This window comes from Plectrocnemia conspersa, unplaced genomic scaffold (genome assembly GCF_051122295.1).
Source record: "Plectrocnemia conspersa isolate PC_06_02 unplaced genomic scaffold, ASM5112229v1 ptg000012l, whole genome shotgun sequence".
Lineage (NCBI taxonomy): Eukaryota > Metazoa > Arthropoda > Insecta > Trichoptera > Polycentropodidae > Plectrocnemia > Plectrocnemia conspersa.
Genome location: NW_028277176.1, coordinates 20,803,830 through 20,825,025, shown reverse-complemented (window position 1 = coordinate 20,825,025; position 21,196 = coordinate 20,803,830). Strand labels below are relative to the sequence as shown.

Below are 21,196 nucleotides of genomic sequence, written 5' to 3'. Positions count from 1 at the left end.
TATTCATTATGTCTATTTGATTTACTCAGTTAGTACAGATTTGCTTGTTGTAACGCATTGGACTTACGCCTGTCAGGTTAAAAATTAATAAAGAAATATAATATGGAAACCTAGATTTAGTGTTTAATAAAAACATTAAAACATTTATCACATAAGTAGGAGAGATTACTAAAAATAGCAATATTTTTTTGATTGTTATTTTAAGCAATCTTCATATCGATGGCTTAAATTGCTAACTCCATATTTGACAACTTGACAGGTGAAAGAAACAACTTGAAAATGGAAAATAAAGCAATATCTAAAGTTTGTAGTATTTAATTGGCGATAGAAATTTTTTGAGCATGTGTATTTCGATTAAAGGTAGAAGATGACGTTGTTTAGTTATTTTTACCTAAATTTAAACTTTAAGCTATCGATATTTGTATTAAAAAATTACTGTTAAATTTTTTTTACCAACCTTATAGATCGAACGATAGATTAAGGACATGAATTAATCTAAAATGTTGTGTTTATGAATATAATATAATATAAATAAATCTCTTAAGATAATCACATTCTCAATGGCGAGTGCAATTATTAAATAAAATCTCATTTTAGGTATAGCACATAAGTATCAGAATAATGATGGAAGGGAGTAATATTTATTTATGGGACTAAAGCAAAACTAAGCAAAACATGTTATTAATGACTTTTAATTATTTTTTATTATCGCAGTGAATACAATAGATCATTTGATCTTAACACAGTATATTCAATAGGTAATCAATTCGATTATAATCAATGACATATTTTTTTATATATAAGAAATATAACAAATAATTTGCGTTTTTAATTGAAATTCTAACCTGTATCAAATAGACATTGCATTATAAAAAATCCCTACTTCCTTTCTACATAACCTATTACAAATGGGAAACTGCTATCTCTCTGTCCATTAATGGGCTAGTATAATTTACGTAGTACATACATATGTATGAGTAATATTCAGAAAGTACAAAACATCACAGACACAGGGCAGAAAAAATTGTCTTTTAATCTCTTATGACAAGAATACAAAAAGATTGTCCCGCATCCAGAAAGATATGTTTGTTTTGAATAGATGGTGAAAGGAAAATATTTTAGATAAAATACATGATAACAATGCAGTTATCTAGTGTTTTAAACAAGAAAGATTTAACATTTCTTTGAAGTTCAAAACAAAGAAAATACCATAAATTCTTCGTTGTTGCTTGTCAACAATTGATAAGCAATCAATCTTAAAGGTATGTCACAATCTTTGGACCAATCATCTATCTATTGGTGCCCTTAATTTAATAACACGTGAGCCGTTGACCGCATGCAAACGTATGATCATAGTGTCAGGATTAAATTTTGCACGACTTGAACTGATGGCGCGAAATGTTAAGCTAAGAGGTGACAGGAAATGAGAAAATTGTCGAAAATTGTTCAGACGTTCGTGCCTTTATGGAGTTTCTGACCAAACGGAGCAATTTGATACGCTCCAAAGATCGTTTAACATTCAGTATAAAGAGTCATCCAAATAAATTACAGTTATAATCATACAGCTGTCTCTTTGAAGATGCAAGCTATAAAATCATAAGGTTAATCGTATGCGACAGCGATTATCTCGTAAAGAGATGATTTATGTCACGAAGGCAGTTTAGAAATGCAATTCTACAATGAAATGATTCTAATGATGAAATTGTGCGAATGATATCCCTTGTGTGAATGTTTTGATTATGCACATAAAGTTTTGTTATACGTTTTGTTTATATTTGTAAAACATATCATATGAATAGTGTTATTGAATCAAACGAAACGCGAAACGATTTGATAAATAAATAATATTATAAAAAATATGCTTGCAATGTTTTAGTGACATTATTTTCGCTATTAATTATTAAATATGAAGTTGATAAAAACATTACTTATTGTAAATCTTTCGTTACTACAATAACGTGAAAGGCGTTAGATCATGGTTCCTTAACATTTTAACATCCGTGACCTAGCAAAAACAGGTAAATATTTCGCGGACCGGCGTCAGCCGGAAATAAAAACCAATTTGGATAAAATTCTGCTTATTTGTAATACAATTTGATATACGTGCTTGCACCGTTGTTTCTGAGAGATTCTACATTCGATTTATCTGTTTGGTTTTAATACTGACATGGCTGAAAGAATCTTTCATACAAAAAGGAAGTCGAAACTATCTGGGTACTTCAAAACAGTGAAAGATCGATCGCCGTACATGTACGGCGACACCGCTTAAAGGGTTAAACCCTTTCCGGTAACGCTCAAGTTAACTCGGAAATTTGTATTTCGTAAATTATTATCTCAAAAATCAACAAATTTTTCGAAAAAATCATCATAGCCATTTTTGGTTAAAAATTAAATTTGTGCAAATTTTTTCAAATGTTTTGCAATGGCTGCATATTTTTATACCGCTGCATAGGAAAGGGTGGGTCCGTGTAAAAAGTTTTTGTATCATTTTTAAAAAAGTACTGTGACCGGGAAGTAGTTAAATAAGTATATTTGAGTTTAATCGTCCGAGCAAATGAGGTCCGACATTTTTTTAATAATAATCAATACCAAAGACTTCTTGAAAATTTATATATATATATATATATATATATATATATATATATATATATATATATATAAAATGCCAAAGCCCACACCGGATGTTCATATTCTCAATTTTCCCCTGAGGATGGCCGGGCGAATCTGGCCGAAACGTAGGGACCATGATTCCACACGGAATCAAAAAAGTACGCGGAGTAATCCGACTCCTAGAAATATTAACCATATATATATATATATATATATATATATATATATATATATATATATATATATATATATATATATATATATATATATATATATATATATATATATATATATATATATATATACACAATATATTATATATATATATATATATATATATATATATATATATATATATATATATATATATATATATATATATATATATATATATATATATATATATATATATATATATATATATATATATATATATATATATATATATATATATATATATGACGTCTACTTGAATTACCGTATCGGGAAATTTTGTCACCGTTTTGGTTTTGGTATAACCCACGAATAATTTTCAGAAAAATTTAACCAACATAAATTATAATTATTTAAATTAAAGTGTAAGCTAGAAATCTATAAAATATTTCGGGGATAAAATTTATATGAAAGTCATTTAACTAATTGTTAAGTATATGTAATATTTTATGTATTTATATAAAATACATTATTGTCAGATGTTAAAAATATTGTTTTTTCGTAAAAAAATGTAAATCATTCAGTAATTTTAAATAACAAATGTTTGTGAAGTACTTGGAATTTACTTAACATAACACTGAAGATGTTTTTCAAAATACTTCCGTTCACAAAACATAAGTGTATGTATAGTATGTAATAACATACACCATTTAAGAGACATTTTGCAAAGACCATTACAATCGCGTGTCACAATTTCAATTCAATATACGAGTCACAGAACGCGTTTTTCATCACGTAGCCCAAAGCATACAGTGTATTTTATCTGTAAAATGCCATATAACAATCTGAAACAATAAAATAAAATAATGATTATTGATGAGAATTTGAGCTTTTATTTGATCATTTAACTATTTTTTTATAAATGATACATTGCTGTTATATATTGTATATTGTTACTATAATGTTCATAGCACACAATTTCAACCATTTTTTGAGTCTTCATATTCTTTGTATTCAATAGATTATTTACTTATTAAAAACTTGGTATTCTATTACTTCATAGATAAATATGGAAAAGTATTACATCAACATTTTTAATTTTGTACCTATTGTTACAGCTATTTTTATTATACTTGTAGATATTTAATTTATTAAATTTAATTGTTTCGCTATAAATTAAATGGGGTCATTTCTTACACTAGATGTTTGTCCATAAACTTGCACCATTTATCGACTGCCTTCGCGTTCAATTGTAGCATCAGTTATGTCATCCCGTATCCCCATAATATATCGTTTCCGCTGAAAATGTGGCTTTTGTCACGTTGTGTTTTCAAATTGGCGAAGAGAAGGTCATTCGTATTAAATTTGACCTCTGTTACATAGAGTACGCAATGGTCACAAATTGGTTTAAGTTGGGATAACCACTGCTCGGACAGCGATCAAAACGTCTATTATAGAAAGGCATATCTATCAAAGCATATTAACTCTGATAGTTAAGATTAGCTTATTATTGATAAGTGTACTCTCATGTCGCTATGAATCCTTATTGAAATCTAAATAAATTTATATCAATAGCTTGTATCTTTCTTTCTATATTTAATTGAATACTCATTTTCTTATTAGTTTGTACTATTGTATTATTATTAATGAAAATAAAATGTGATTTATAACCAGATAAACTATCGCTCACTGCGAATTGTGCCATTTGAAAATCAAATCTAAAAACTACGCAACGTGTCAATTATTTATAATATATTGAATAACTTGTCATATCAAATTGAAGTTTTTTATATAAAAATCTGTATATATTATTCATAATACAATTTTTCAAGCTCATGTTTATATTGTATAAAATGACGTACAAAGGATCAGATATCAAACTAACCACTCTGTAAGGATTGAAAATAATGGCTTCACATAAATCCGCATATATAAAATTGGTACATATATGTATACAGGAAAAATACATTCAACATTGAAAAAAATGGGCAATGGCCGTTCCAAGGTTTTTTCATATGCTATAGATTGCAAAGAAATGATTGACCTCGTCTTTTTATGATATATCAAACTTTAAAATAAATTAAATAATTAGGATATTTAAAAGGTATTTTTAATGCTATAAATATATACATATTAACCGCAAATATTTTTCAACATATTATTGCATTAATATACACTGCAGTATTCTATATTATTTATAAAACAAGTTCATACATATTCAAATATGATACATGTTCTTAAAAAATCTTATACCAATTTTCCTACTTCTATATACATATTCACATACTTTGAATAAGAGAGGTGAAATATGTCATTGCTGTATATTTTATAAATTGTTTACGATATAATATAACAAACATAGTTCGCTAAAAAAATATTATTTTTAATATTAGATGTGATATATAGTGATGAAACTTTTGACAGCTTATTTTTTTAATTGCTTAATAAAGTTACTGTACCATACAATTGACTAGAATGACATGTGTCATCGTTTAACGATTATGGTGTGAAAGTGTTGACGCCCACATACGGTGATATCGTGTAATCGTAAAATATTTTTATTAAATTATTATTTTAGAAATCATATAATATGTAAAGAATTTGTAGAAGATAAATAAATTTATTTATGAAACATATAATGGTGATAACACTAGTTTTACTTCGATCAAATACCTTGCTTTTTATGTATAACATGTATAAATAATTGAAAAACTTATATTATATATATAATTAAAAGTGAAAACTAAACAAATATTTTTAATTATGTAAATATATATTTTATTATTAATGAAACAATTATTTCTGCTTGATTTTATGTTCGTTACTAATTAGAAAAAAATATATTACAACATAATCTTAACGAAATATTGCATATAACTAGATGAATAAATATAACACGTAATTGTAAACATATTTTAAAAACAATTACAATTAAAAAGTAACATTTATTGCACCATTACAATAACGGAATTGATCATTTTGTATAATTTTCGTGAATAGTCTTTGGACTAATTCAGCTTCAAAAATTTATTTTAGTATTAAATACAATAATGAAAATAATTTTTAGGTGTTTTATCAAAACGTCTGAATTATTCAATAACGAAATTTTAAAGTATAATAAACTAACGATATATTTTATCGTTCGTTAATATTATACATAATTTTTTTGTACAAATATTGTTGTACAGTGTAATTTATGTTCTACCTGTCTTTTTTTCGACTCTGACTAATTAGTTGCCCATTACTAATCATTAAACATTGCTCGCCTCATAATGTTTTTTAGAATTTAAATTTGCTTCCAAATTATGTACTTTATTATTATTAGTTATAACTTGAAAAATTGTACGTTGTATTTTTATTGTTATATACAAATAACTTTAAACATTCATCAAAAAATGATATAATTATAGGTAAGGAACGCAATAATTACAAAATAACTATATTATGAAAAATATATAATAGCCGTGCAAGATATTCAATTAATACATCTAGATGTTTTGATCACTTTGGTTTTAATTGTAACATAATTCGTGATTATAAATTCATATTTATGCAAACACGTCATCAAATTTAAATATTTTTGTAACACCTGAGCAAACGCTTGCATATTATTTTTTTTTAAATAACATTGAAATGTTTCAGATTTATTTCAAAGCAATACAGTAGCTAGTTTTATAAATCGATTTTTTCGTCATAACTCAAATTTTTTTTTTAGTATTTGTATACTATTAATGACGAGACATTTTCTCCAAGCGGTGGTGAAGCTGGCGCAGGGATGATGTCCGTGGACGATCCTCAGTGTTCTTGAGTGACAGGTAGCAGTTCCTCTTTCTGCAATGATCACCACTATAGAGTTTGGGAACTCTAGGGGTGTGAATCCAACCAAAAAGTATTTTAATCACTATAAATAATTTAATTTACATGTAATTGCCGTAAAGTTATTGCAAAAATAAAAACAGTGAAGATATTTATAATAATATACTCTATTATTATAACCACATATATGCCATATACTTTTTTATTTGCTAATTTTTTTCGTCAATTTCCGAGAAATGATTATTCTCAATTTTCTGGATTTTTTTATATGAATTTAAAAATATAATGAAACCTCAAAAAATAATAGTGGATGAGCGAAGAATTACATTAAAAGATCTTCAAAGTTAAATTGTGAAAAAATAGCAAGCAAAACATACAACGCAGTAGGAAAGCGGTGAGAATAATATAAAAAATAATCAGTACAATAAAATGTAAAGAAATAAGAATAATAATTATGCTACCGATAAGAAAAAATGTAGTATAAAAGATAGTCGTGAGCTGCGAAACTTAATAAAAAAATGTAATACTGACACCAATTCAATCAGGATTTCAAAAGACAGACACACAACTTATTATATATAATTGGATAAAATATTGGAGTTTTTATTTCATAAGAATTGTCTAAATTTAATGGATAAGTTATTTGGGAAAATAAATAAATGTAAATTACATAACAGAAAAACTAAACTTATATATTATTGAATGGTATGGGAAAGGTGTGGATATAATAATTTAATATTTAAGTAGTGAATAGAATTTGAAAGTAAACTAATTATAGTAAAGTATATAATAATAATAAATTAGAATATATCTAAAAAATAGGATTATTTAAAAAAAATATTCATAGTAACTAAAGATAAACAAATATATATATTAGAAAATTTAAATCTAAAATGGAGATATGTCACAAAAATCACAATTAACAATAAGATTAAAATCACAATTAACAATCAATATTAAGCTTTAAAACCGAAAGATAAAGAAATTAAAATCACAAACATTACAGTTTTGATGGTGCAGAAGATTATATTTCAAAAGAAATGCCTAGAACGATTTTAATTCTAAGAAGTCAAAAACAGATAAAATATATATTTATATTACAGAATCTCAGAAGATGAGAATAATCTTATTATTTAATAAAAATATTGTTTATTTGAAATTCATATGTTTTTGTTTTGTCTAAAATATTTTATTATGTTTTATATTTTCTGTCAACAATATTCTTTCAAATGTTTGTTATTTCTTTATAAATCGGTTTTTCCTATTTTTATGTTTTAATATTGTTTGAATTTTTAACTGCTTATTGTTTATTGCTTTTGTGTTGTGACAGTCTTCTTCAAAGCCAACGATACACTCATACCATATTGAATTTTCTTTTCGTTCTCTCTGATCGCATAATCTTATCGCAGACTTGCACTCGCCCCAGAAATTGTACCAAGAAATTATTACCCTCTCCACAAACCCTGTTTTTTAAACCTTTGGCTAACGCCAGTTTGTGTATGTGTTCTTCGAAGGCATTTTATATCTCCCACCGACTAGTGTCGACAGTCGCAAGTGAACGGCTCCGGTTGTTGGTCGTGTTTGGCAGAGCAACCGAAAACAGTTCAACGTAAACATTATGCTTTACAAGTCTAATACTTCTGCAGCAAGATAGACATAAAAAAAAAATATAAAAAGTGAATTGTGCCTAATCAAATCGACTACAATCCATCATCATGGCTGGTGAAAATCACGGTTAGTTATTTTTTAAATATATAATATTGAAGGTCGTAGATTGCTTTGTAGCAAAAAATATAAACAAAAATGCAAAACCGGATTGGCGCTCACTTTATTTACCTGTTGTAATAGTGTCAAGCAGATGTGAATTCGCAAAAGAACGTTGTGTTAAATTGGCAACGTCAATCAAAGCTTTCTCTAAATATCAATATGTATATAACGTATTGTTGCAGTGTTTAATCATTTAAATCGAAAGTTTTTTATTTTAATAATTGCAGTAATGGTTAAAATTACTGTCGATTTAATTTTCTAGTATATTACCTTGTAGACGTGTCAATCTAGTTGTTCTTGTTTACAGTTAAAAAATATCATATATTGTACAATACAGAACAGTATTTTCTAGATTATTTTATTATTTTAAAAGCTAAATATTTTTTTTTAATATTGTATATAAATGAAAAATATGGAAATCATAAAAGTTTCATTAATTTTAAATGCCATTTTAATTTTGGTAATTTTAACAGGTTTCTTAATAGAAATCAAAACTTATCTTAAAAGTATTTTTTTAGTAATTAAATCTATGTATGCAATTATATTAAGCAAAGAGAAACTGTATCTACATAAAATAATCTAAAAGCATACATCAAATATGAATGATACAAAAATGCAATTTAAACCTTTTCCATAAAATGGAAAAGAAAAGGCTTAGCCTTTATATCAAAAGTATTTTGCTTATTTTGAGTAATTTATAAATATTATTTAAACTATACTATAAAACGAAAAAACTGTTAATAATTGTTGCAGTGGTAGATCAATGGTTTTAAAACCATAAATAATATAAATAAAAAAGTTATTAAAACAATAATGCAATAAATTATTTACAATTATTAAATAATTATGGTCTTTAATTGTCAGACATTGTTTATTTGTCTGAAAAAATGTTATTTATTTATCTAAATTAAATTAAGATTATCGTAGCTTAACAGGTTACATAAAAAAATGATACATAGTATTATTATACACAAAAAAGTAAGACTGAAAAATGATAAAAAAATTAAATGATACGAACCGGATTCCTTGAGAATAGTTTGGTTGTCGACATTACCCTTCAGTAGTCTTAATAAATGTTTAGCTACTTAAATGTAGAAAGAACCTTCACTTGCTCAACAAAGTGATACAGAATTTTTAGTCGAAGTTTCTGTAGCTAAAATGTTCTCACCGGGATCATAGGAATAATCCCAATGAGAACACTGTCCGGCCATTTCCAAAAATAATCTAAATACCTGAATTGTCCACAACAATTTTAAATCATATGCACACAGAATAAAACTTGAATTTGTAACTGCCGTATTTATGTCAATAATAAATAACGTGAAGAACAGAGGGTTCAGGTTAGACCCTTGAGGAACACCCGAAGGGGTGAGATACTCTTTCGATATTCAGCAGTCATAAATAAATATATTAATAATTTTAAAAAATATGATCGAATTTGAAGAAGAACTTAACCTTATTTTTAAATTAAGTGACTGCTATAGAAAGCTGACGGATTATTAAAATAATATATGTATGTTTAAGAAAATACATTATATAATAATAAAAATAGAAAGCTTTTTGTTGACATTTTTTAATATGTTTTTGCAGTTCAAAATATTATTTTTATTCTAAAACCAAATTAAAATTATAAGTGCATAATATGATCATAGCTAATATCAACCTATTACAGTTCTAAATAATTGATGATATTTTGATCTGGAATCAATATTTAATCTAAATCAAAGATACAAATATTTAATCCCATTGTACAATGCTTTGTATCAATCAATGCATAATTCAGCAATTATCTTTATCATATTGTAGTACATACATACTTTATCTTCAAAGTTATTTTGGGTTTATTTGGGATCGATTTTACGTCAGTGATAATTATCGACAAATTATGCGTAGTGCATACGCGTGTCTCTCGTTGATAATTAATTGACGTGATGTGACAATGTGAAAAATTACGTTATCTATGGTTATTTTTTTTCGTTTAGTGTAGTTATGCGATCAAGTTACGGTGTAATTAAATTTTCGTTAAATATAGCTCATTGGTTGTTTAAAAGCAATTACGCTATTGGATAATAGTTTCAGATATTTTCAGTCGTTTTGTGCAGATTACAATTCAATGTAATTGTATGGCTTTTGAATGTGCACTAATTCTAATTGTGAAAAACATAATTGCCGACCATTATTGTGGACTTCTATAACGTAAAAACAGATTAATATGGTTCTGTATTTGTATGACACTATTTATATTTTATGACATTGAAATTTTATATGTATTGAACAATATGACACGAATAAGCAATAATAAGTATAACAGTAGAGTATTTAGTAAATATTTTATTCTTTTACTTCTACCATTTAAATTCTTGGTACTGAAATTTTACTAAAAATAACCCATATACTAAAACGCATTTTATTTACATTTTTATTACTGTAAAGTAAAAAAAGTGGTACTCTCAGTAACCACATAAAATAGTAAATTAATGAATATACCAAACATTGACTTCTTAAGCTCTCCATTGAGGTTAAAAGTTAAATATTTTAATATGTATTTCTTAAACTGTGTAATAGTTTATTATGTACTTCTATCTTAATCTCGCGCTACTTATTTGTACAAAAACATTCATAAGAACCATATTTTTACTATATTTATAATTTTAAGATACGTTTGCTTGACTCATATCTATATTACCTCTATAAACCTATTTACAGTATTATAATTGTACAATACAATAGACGTTTTCAGGGGTCGGGCAATTTTATTTTAATGTTTCATATATAGAACTATTTTAAATTGTAGTTATAAAATAAATTCGGTAAGATATCCCAGGATAAAATTTCATTTACAATGTATTCTATAATAGTAGCTAAGAGCGTGTTTGTTGGTTGGAAAAAAATTATATCACTTAAAAAAATCTCAATAAAACATTATTATTATTAATTCATCAAAGCTAGAGTAAGTCAGGATATTCAGTTTTCATTTGTAATAAATAAAAGTCAAGTTCGCTGCTGACACAACTAGTTCAATATCACATGCTAGATTGAGATGTTTTCTACAAAACATCTGTTAGTGAATAATACAATGAATAACTCATATTTTTACTAGCTTAAGATTAGCTTGTTTCTCGTATATTTTTAACACCATCGTATTTTGCTAACGTTTTCTCAACTTATTTGTCTATGGTTGTTACACGCTACTATTAAAGTTAGTTCCTCAGACACTTCCATAATAGTATTGACTTCTTAATTAAACAATGTGGTGCAAAGCATTAACTTATTTAATAATTAACCTTTAAAAATATATACTAATTTTTAATATTTTTATCTAACCCTTAAAGTATCTTGTTATAATTTGACATAGTATGCCTTGGAAAAACATGGATTCCGTAAGAGTCAAAATAGTTTAGGAATCACTGGGTGAAGCTGAAAAAATCATAATAATTTCCTGCATTATTTAATTGGCTATTGATGTTACTCACAATGTGCTCAAATCTTCTAGAAACTGTTCTCGCCATAAAACTAATAAATTTAAATAAATCTATTTCTTTGCTTGCAATAATCAAACGTGACTTATATAATTTACCATCGGTAAATGACTTTCCTTTTTTATTTAATATATAAGCTACATGTGAATTGACTTTAGTTATGGTCCCATTTTCATTTTTTATTTTCGCAAGAATTTTGATTAAATGAAAAATTTAATTTTAAACTTTTCGTTGCTTAAAGAGTTAAAGTCAAATAATTTGTTCTCAAAATAATAAGCTGAAGAAAAAATTAACATTTTTATTTATTATTATTACCGAAAATGAGAATTAGATAGCAGTTTTTATAAATCAATTAATATTATAACCAGAATGCACTGTAATATAAGCCATATGTATATCTTTTTTTTAATATGGAAGAAAAATATTTCTTTATCATATCTAATGAAAAAGTAGATGCAATACTTTGAGCCAACAAAATAAGAAACGTTTTTGTAATGTGTGTCTTGTACCTACGAGGTTTTGGCTTAAACTTCATTTGACCTTAGCCAGAAAAAGAAGTAAATTTCAACCGTTGACCTCAGGTGAACGTACTTTATTGAACAACCCAATGTCTTATTACTAAATTAACTTGAAGTAACTTCACAGTATTCTCACTCTTCTGATAATGAAATATTTTTCTCAAGTTATCTTTATTTCAGGGATTAAATTTTAGCGAGTCAGAAGTCGCATTTGTAACTACACTTTTTTATCAACAAGGTATTTTTGATTATATAAATAATACTTTATGGTGTTAGGTTATATATTATGATATAACAGCAACCTGTTTTACCTATATAAATATGATATAATACTTAAACCATACATACTAAAATTTTAATAACAATATCCAAGTTACGAACCTTTTTTTTATGTAATAATTTACATAAGATTACTTAAGTATTTTTAGTGTTTTCATTTACATAAACAACGAGTGTGTTGTTTGTAATAAATATGAATCGAAATGATATTAAAATAATTGTGATTTAAATTATTAATTATAGCAAAATGCATATGTACATAGATATAAATATTCATTCACTAGAATGTTGTTTGCATATATAAAACGGACTTTAAATTGTTTACGTTGAACTTGAACATGGATTTTTATAATGCAGTAATGAAATATAAATATATTATACGTATACTATTATTATTTTAGTTTCTCGCTCGACTTTTTTATTTTAAATATTAAGATAACAATATTTCACTTTACGAATTAAAGTGATATGTATACGTAGCATTGATAACAAGTTTAATTTATATTTTTATGTTTATCTGGTTTAATTATAACTTTGATAATGAAAACGTTAAAATATTTGCTACCAAAATATTATAAGACACAAACCAATAGGTGCTACAACGAAATTTGTTAGCACAAGTGAAATTTATTGACTTTGCATTATTGAATATTGTGAACTTTTGACCAGACTATACTCAAAATGTACCTATTTGTGACACATATTATAAAATATTATCATGTACGGATGTTTGTTAACGATTGAGATATGAATCGGTTAACAGTTTTGGTTAATAAAAACACATTTAAATTCATATACCGTATCTAAATAGACATAAACAAGTCGAAAAATTGTGATATGAATATTAATTGGTGATAAAAATTATAATCACTGGTTGACTAAATTTTATTATTTAGACCAAAAAATTCACTTTAAAATTAAAAGCTGTATTCTATTACATTTATTATGAATGAAGGATTTCAAATTGTCAACATGTTTACAACATATATTAATAGTTTTCTAAATGATTCATTAAAAACAATCAAGTATATATGTATGTAAATAATATATGTAAATAATATAACCTGATTAATGAAAATAAATGTTTAGTCAATGTAAAAACTCGTTTCAAGGTATTGTTTTAAATTAAAATTTTTAAATATAAATTAAATTGTTAAGGTATCTAACACGTATTTAAAATTTAATTTATTAAAAAAACTAATTACTTACATAAAAACTTTGTATTGGAAAAAACACTTTTTAAGAAATAACGTTTTAGTTTTACGTTATTTTTTCCTTACAAAAATCGCACGTAGACTGACTTTTAGCTTAGATTAGACTGCAATCTATCATTTACTTTTTAATATATGTCAAAAGTATTAGTTAATATACCACTAATACTTTTTATCAGTAAAAATATAATTTACAAAAGTTGCTGTAGTCATTTTTATGAACAATATAAACCTACATTTAAAAAATGTAATACTATTATTATAAATATTTGTGTTTAGAAATTCGTATGAATAAATCAATAATTGGCATTCCAATGCAAATTTTCAAGAAAAAATTTGTGGGTTTATGCTAAGTCAATCGTTTAGCAAGATTACATTTTATTATTAGAATTCTTTATAATATTTATTTTGTGCCACTTGTCAACAATATCAAAACATTCGAAAATAAAAACGAAATTAAATGTTTATCATTTTTCCAACTCTGAACTATATAATCAAAAATATCACTTGTACACTCTTAAGATTTTTTACGTGGCACTTAGTAGCAATACTCGTTTCAATATAAAAACATGTTTGGTGAGCTTACACAGCAAATCTAGTCTAAAACAGGCAGACACCAATAGTGTGCTTGGTTCGCTGGTCGTGTGCGAGTGACAGTGTGTTAAGATGACTATGGATATTAAGCAAAATGATGTGTACAATGATGAAGATATTGACGAAACTGTAATACCTATGATATTGCAAGGTGAGAATTTATTGTAAATATATGATAGATTAGCTAGAACCAAAGTCAAATAACCATGTTCCTCTAAAAATACCTAAAATTCAATATTTTAAAATGCTATATTATATAAATCGTTTCTGTAGATTGAATATAGATAAAACATGTTTAGTGTATTGATATTTATCGAGTACATTACATGCTTTTCTGATAATGTTGAAATGTCTATCTATAAGTACATAAAGTCAAATAGGATTTATCAAAATCGGTTGTAAATATTTATAAAACTATATATATTGCTTAAATAGTAAATATTGCATAATTTATTCAAATAAAAATATATTGAATTTTTACTGAAAATATTTTCAAATCAGATTATAATCTATTATATTATATATTGGCAAAAAATATAGAAGAAGACATATTTTATTATAATAATAAAAAACACCCGAACTTATTTTATGACTTAAAAGAGCATAGCACATAATAATATTCTATATTTCGTAATACTTATTAATATTACTCACAGTAAGCGTAAACTATGCAAAATTAAAAATGTATTTAAAGTAAGTTTTGACATTTTTATCACAATTAAGATAAAAAAATTAATATTCCACGCGTTTTATACTTTTTTTAGTAAGATAAAAATGTTAATTTAAAAAAATAAAAATAACATTTCACAGATATTCACATCAGTGTGCAAATATTAAAATATCTGAATATATAATTTTATATAAAATTTAAATTAATTACAGTAATTCTATAATTTTTAGACCCAATATTCAAACATGTAATTTTAAGTAGTTATATAAAATATGACGATGCTTTTATGAATAAATTCAATTATACAAATAAAATATATTTTACATTTCAATGTTTAACTTATATTAAGTAATGAATCTTGATATTTTTAATCATAATTTAAAATATTTCGGTTAAACATTTTAATTTTGAAATACATAAATGGAGAAAGGCAATTTCTGTTTATGATCATAAATGATATTTTACATGATTATTTAATTAAATGAACTTACAGTTAATATATACTGAAATATTTAGAAAATAAATTCTGTATACTTCAAATAATTCTTAGAAAAAGGTGAATAACTTCCTTTAGATTTTTTAGTATAATATCAGTATTATTCAGAATTCTAAGATCAACTAAAAATTTTATAAAATACGTATTTACAGTTTATTGTGTTTATTTTTATAAAATAACATTTTTTTCACTATAAAAACATATTATTATTATGCTTAATAAAAGATTCAGCAAAATTTAACATATGTTTTAAAAAATACAACAATATTATTTTTAGGTTGGTTATTAAAATAGTGGTATGTTTTTTTTTTAATTATAAATATTTTTAATTCAATTTTTTTTAAGCTGATAAAAATGTACATATAATATTTATAGAAAGCACATTTACTAAGGTATATTTTTAATGAGTTTTATAAATAGAATGAGACAAATGGCGGTTGTTGTTGGCAATTCAATGCTTTTAAATATTCCCTCGATTTCGATTTCCTTTCTGATTATTTTCTTTTAACCCTTAAAATATTGAAGACAACATTTTAAAACCCTTTTAAATTAAAGTATTTTTTAATGAAAATGCCACGTTAAGAAATTACTTAAATAAATAAAACGCCTAGAGAACATTTTCCTCAATACACTTTCACTTAATTCTTGAATCAACATCATGCAGTTAAATCAACATATAGAATATATAATTATAAATTCAGACTTGATATCCCCAGTGTTATTGTATGCTTATGAGTGGTCCTTAGCGATTGCTTAATAGATGTTCTTCTGCTTTCACATTTTTGTCATACTAACGGTTGTTCTCACAATACGCTTGAAAAACAAAGCCCCAAAGTTTACTAGTCCAACACGGGTACTAAAAATGCCTAGCCTAGCAAATAAACCTACCCCAGCTCTTCATCCTAACCCACTCTGGCCCACACAGTACTTTCTTAAAATATAGAAGATCTCTCTGCCCATTCATATACATATAAGGGCTTGCTGAATAAATAGTTTTTTTTCTGTAGTTACAAGTTAACTATGTGTATGATTAAAATGATTTAAGTAGCTCAGTATGTTCCATGTATAATAAGCCTGAAGAGTTTTGATGTTTATGTTGTATCGATCAGTAGATACAATACGACCACATTATAGCCGAAAAATCAGCAAGGTACGCGAACACCATTGTTAGATATTATGTGTTGGTATGCCAGGTAATATATGCGACAACATATGTAGATGACCTAGCATCACTGCATGGCAGTGGTTCCCCACAAAAATTTAAATGAGGTCTACAAAGCATACTTTCAGTACTTCGCGAACCATTTTCTACTTATACATAAAATACAAATATTATCTTGTAAATACCTAAATTTTAATACCCATAAGTTTAAGTTCTCTGCTTTCCACAATATTACTGACTATTTTCGAAAAATTCCGGAATGTCTTCGATAATCACGATCACGTCCTCTTTTGATGCCAGTTAGAGCAAGGATGTCCACACTAGCCTACTCCATTATGGCTGTCGCCATCTGTCTCCTTAATACGCTGGCATTGCATATTGTTCTATTTAATATCAGTTACGTAGTGCTGGTCCGGGTCGTATCATTTAATTATAATATTTTATGATTTTTTTCTCCTTCTTATTATGTATTATTTTTATAATAATACAATGTATTGGTTATTTTTATTACCACCGTGACGCATTGGGGTATCCTGTTAAGTCACGATGGTCTTAATTTAATTTTAATGTATAAATAAATCAATTTATTTGATTTTAAAAGATATGTATCATTAAAAAAATATTGGCAATGCTAGTGTATTTATTTTAAAGCAAACGAAGCATAATATACCGGATATTACAACTTATTTTCGACAAAAATGTCATTACTTTATGGCCAATAATGTGATATGTTTAATAATGATGCTAAACGTCACATAATTACTATTTAATATAATAATACAAATAAATCTCACAAAGAAACACTGTATAATGTGTATAATATACTAATAAAAACTATGTTTTGTTTATAGATTCTAAAGCAGATGCTGAAAATAAAACAAAAGAAGAGCATAATGGCGATGTGATCGAAGGCTCTATCGGTGCAATAGGAAGATATCAAATATTTTTATGCCTTGCCATATTTTTGACCAAGTTTCCCGTCGCCTTCCATCAAATGTCCATAATATTCTTCACACCTCCCGTCTCTTATTTATGTCTTGACAACAACACAACCGACACGTGTCCATGCAGTGAACCTGAATATGACAGAACAGTATTTCAAGATACCATCATAATGTCATGGGATCTCATATGTAAAGATAGATGGCTCGGAGATTTTACGCAGACTTTGTTCATGCTTGGAATATTAGTCGGAAGTATCTCTTTCGGTTCTCTCGCAGACAGGTATATGATAAAGTGTATGCATTTTAATGGCAATATAAAGTAAATCGTTTTCGTTTCAGATATGGACGTCGCATACCTTTAGTCAGTGCTGTTGTACTTCAAATATTGGCCGGAATCAGTGCATCCCAAGCGCCTGAGTATTGGTCGTTCACGTTCTTGAGATTTTTATTAGGAACAGCTACTGGTGGTACCATGGTTGCTGGATACGTTTTGACTATGGAGTTCATTGGAAAGAAGTACAGAGAGCCGATTGCAGCTCTATATCAGCTGCCGTTCAATTTTGGACATTTAATGCTCGCTGGATTCGGATACATATTCCGTACTTGGTCATCCCTTCAACTGGCATTAACGCTACCGTCTTTGTTGATGTTATCATATTATTGGATTCTGCCAGAATCGCCGAGATGGTTATTAACAGTCGGTGAAACTGATAAAGCTATCAAAGTATTAGAAAAATCTGCTAAAGCGTAAGTAAAATCATTCTATCATATATACAATATATGTTTAATATGATCAGCAAAATTAAATAAACAAAGATGTGAACACACATATTTATACGTTTACGTGAGTACATCTTCAGCAGCTTTTGTAATACTACAGATTGAATCTTTCAATCGTGGTTGCATTCAATATCCACATATGAATATATACGTACATGTAAACATACATACATAATATTCACAGTTGTACGCCACCTTTTCAATGTCATTATTATGATTTCGATTTGATTATTTTTAGGGCGTGGGTTCTTCGATCAAGTTCTATATGATATTCTTCTCAACATTGCTCTTTGCCTCTATCTTTCTTTGCCATCATGGAGTTTCATTTCGACATATAAATATTTATAGTAACATATCTTATATATTAATAATAAATTTAAACGTAAGTTCTAGAATAAATGAAATGTATACATACAAACAGGTAGAGTTTAAAAAAGTCATCACATGTTTAAAAACAGTTATGTATTCGAATACAAATGAGTTGCTAAAATAGAGTTTTATCACGTGATTTGCAATTACTCTATGGAGTTTGTTGTCTCAACAACGCCACTGGTTTTTATCTACATTTTTTTATAACTAAGCTTCATAAAAAACAACAACTTTAGTTTAGTAATATTAAATTTACTCTCAGACAAATATTTTAATGAGTAAAATAAAACGCAAAAATATAATTTTATTTTGTAACCTGTTCATCGAAAATCATTATTTTACGTAGTCTTCATGACGTTCAATTTACATATATAAGTTTTCCAGCACTTAGAAAGTGATATTATGGATGGATATGTGTGTGTTATATAGTGTGAATTCATGTCGTGTAATATACATACGATTTTCAGATATTTTCTTAGAAAGTGTTAATGTAGATTAATCTCTAAAAAAAATGTTTTGCATGAGTGCAGTCTCTTGTATACTGGCTGCTGCAAATTTTTCCTTCCTCTTTGATTGGTCCTAAGATGTGAAAATCTTTAGGATTAAGATTTAGTTTATACAACGGATGTGCAGATCTGGCCATACAAGCGGGATCTGTCCGTCGCGGGTGCCTGGCGGACAAATCCGATCGTGTGTGGTGAGAAAAGACACAGATTTGTCTGTCCGCCGTCGCTTGATTTGATTGATAGTTATTGAGATTTACGCTCTCAAAATATCAGTATAGTTGTGTGTAAAATCTATCTAGTTATAGTAGGGGGTGTGGCATATTTATTTATTATCTAGCTGATGGTACAATATAAACGGTGCTTATTGTTACAATACAGTTATAGAAGTTTTGGCTATCTATCTATGTCTGTGATGATTACTTAATACAGCTTGCTCTTGGATATAATATGATGATTTCATCTCGAGGGGTGCTTGAGGGGAAGTATGTCGGATCCCTACACTAGTTTTTATTAATCAATAAGCGGCAATATACCAAATTTGATTATGTATGATAAGCTCAATAAAATATGAAAATATAAAAAAAAACATTCTATGTTATATTTTATAATAAAAAAACATTTTTATTATTTCAGGAATAAGCTACCGACTGAGAATATAGCAAGTAACATAAAAGAATACCAACAAAACAAACCAAAAGATCAAATGCAAAAGGGTAACCTCTTCGACTTGTTCAAGACTCCGAACTTGAGGAAGAACACAATATGTATGACCATCAATTGGCTCATATGTGGTTTCGGTTACTTCGGTGTTTCGCAGTATATCGGAAGATTAGCCGGAAATATCTTTATAAATGTAGCTCTGTCGGCAACTATCACCATTCCAGGCACTCTAGTCTCCATTCCGTTGATGAAAGTTATGGGAAGGAGAACGTTGATGATCGCCACTCTCGTCATGACTTCCATATGCCTATTCACCATAGCTGCTGTTCCTAAAGAATACGAAATAATTAAAGTAATATTAGCATGTATAGGAGACGTTGGAATGTTCATTGCATTTATTGTAGTGTATTTATACGCATCTGAATTGTTCCCCACTGTTGTGCGTAATGTAGGAATCGGTCTATGCTCTATGATGGCTAGGGTAGGGTCAATGGTGGCACCGTACGTTGCTGTGTTGAGCACCACAGCCGGTTGGTTACCTCCAGTGATATTTGGAGTAGTACCGTTAATAGGTGTAGTTTTATGTATAATGTTGCCGGAAACAAAAGATTGTCAACTAACAAATACAATAGAAGAAGCTGAAAGTTTTGGAAAGAAAGTTAAGAAGGTGGATGCGGAAAAGTTTTAGCTCAATTTTAGCCATTTTAATATAATGTGATCTTATAAATTATAATTAAATTGTTTATAACCTTAATTAAATATAAATAATGTGAAATTTCAATTCAATATACTTATGAACAAATATAACAAGTATTACATATTACACAAATATTATCGTTGTTTATCTGTGTATCAAAGTTTAAATGTAGATATGATGATTCGAGGCTTGTATATTCATCTGAACATATTTGTAATCTATTTTAATGTGTGTTTAATAAAATATGTGTCATAAAGCAGTGTAAAAATAAGATGTAATGATATAAATATATGTATTTTATATTATTTATGACTGATCAAAATCAAATTTGAATTGATTTCTAATTTTTTTATATCTAAAAAAATGACACGTGTAAATAAAAGCTATGCACAATATAATATGTAATTTACTGTGTAAATTTTATATTGACGTATGAAAACAATATATTAAATTCAATAATTTAAAAGCGTTTTGATACTCATTTT

At 26.8% G+C, this 21,196-nt stretch overlaps 1 protein-coding gene across 2 annotated transcripts; it reads left to right on the top strand.

Annotated features, from left to right (window-relative positions):
- Positions 1-8,125: 8,125 nt before the first annotated feature.
- Positions 8,126-21,177, top strand: LOC148228569 (organic cation transporter protein-like). Of its 2 annotated transcripts, none has more exons than XM_088199061.1 (4): positions 8,126-8,313; positions 17,607-17,979; positions 18,039-18,446; positions 19,988-21,177. In XM_088199061.1, exons 1-4 carry the CDS (start codon positions 8,295-8,297, stop codon positions 20,700-20,702), a joined length of 1,515 nt encoding a protein of 504 aa, XP_088055187.1. In that variant the 5' UTR covers positions 8,126-8,294; the 3' UTR covers positions 20,703-21,177. The 2 variants fall into 2 exon arrangements, with proteins under 2 accessions (XP_088055187.1, XP_088055186.1); XM_088199060.1 differs by lacking the exon at positions 8,126-8,313 and adding an exon at positions 14,379-14,578.
- Positions 21,178-21,196: the final 19 nt, after the last annotated feature.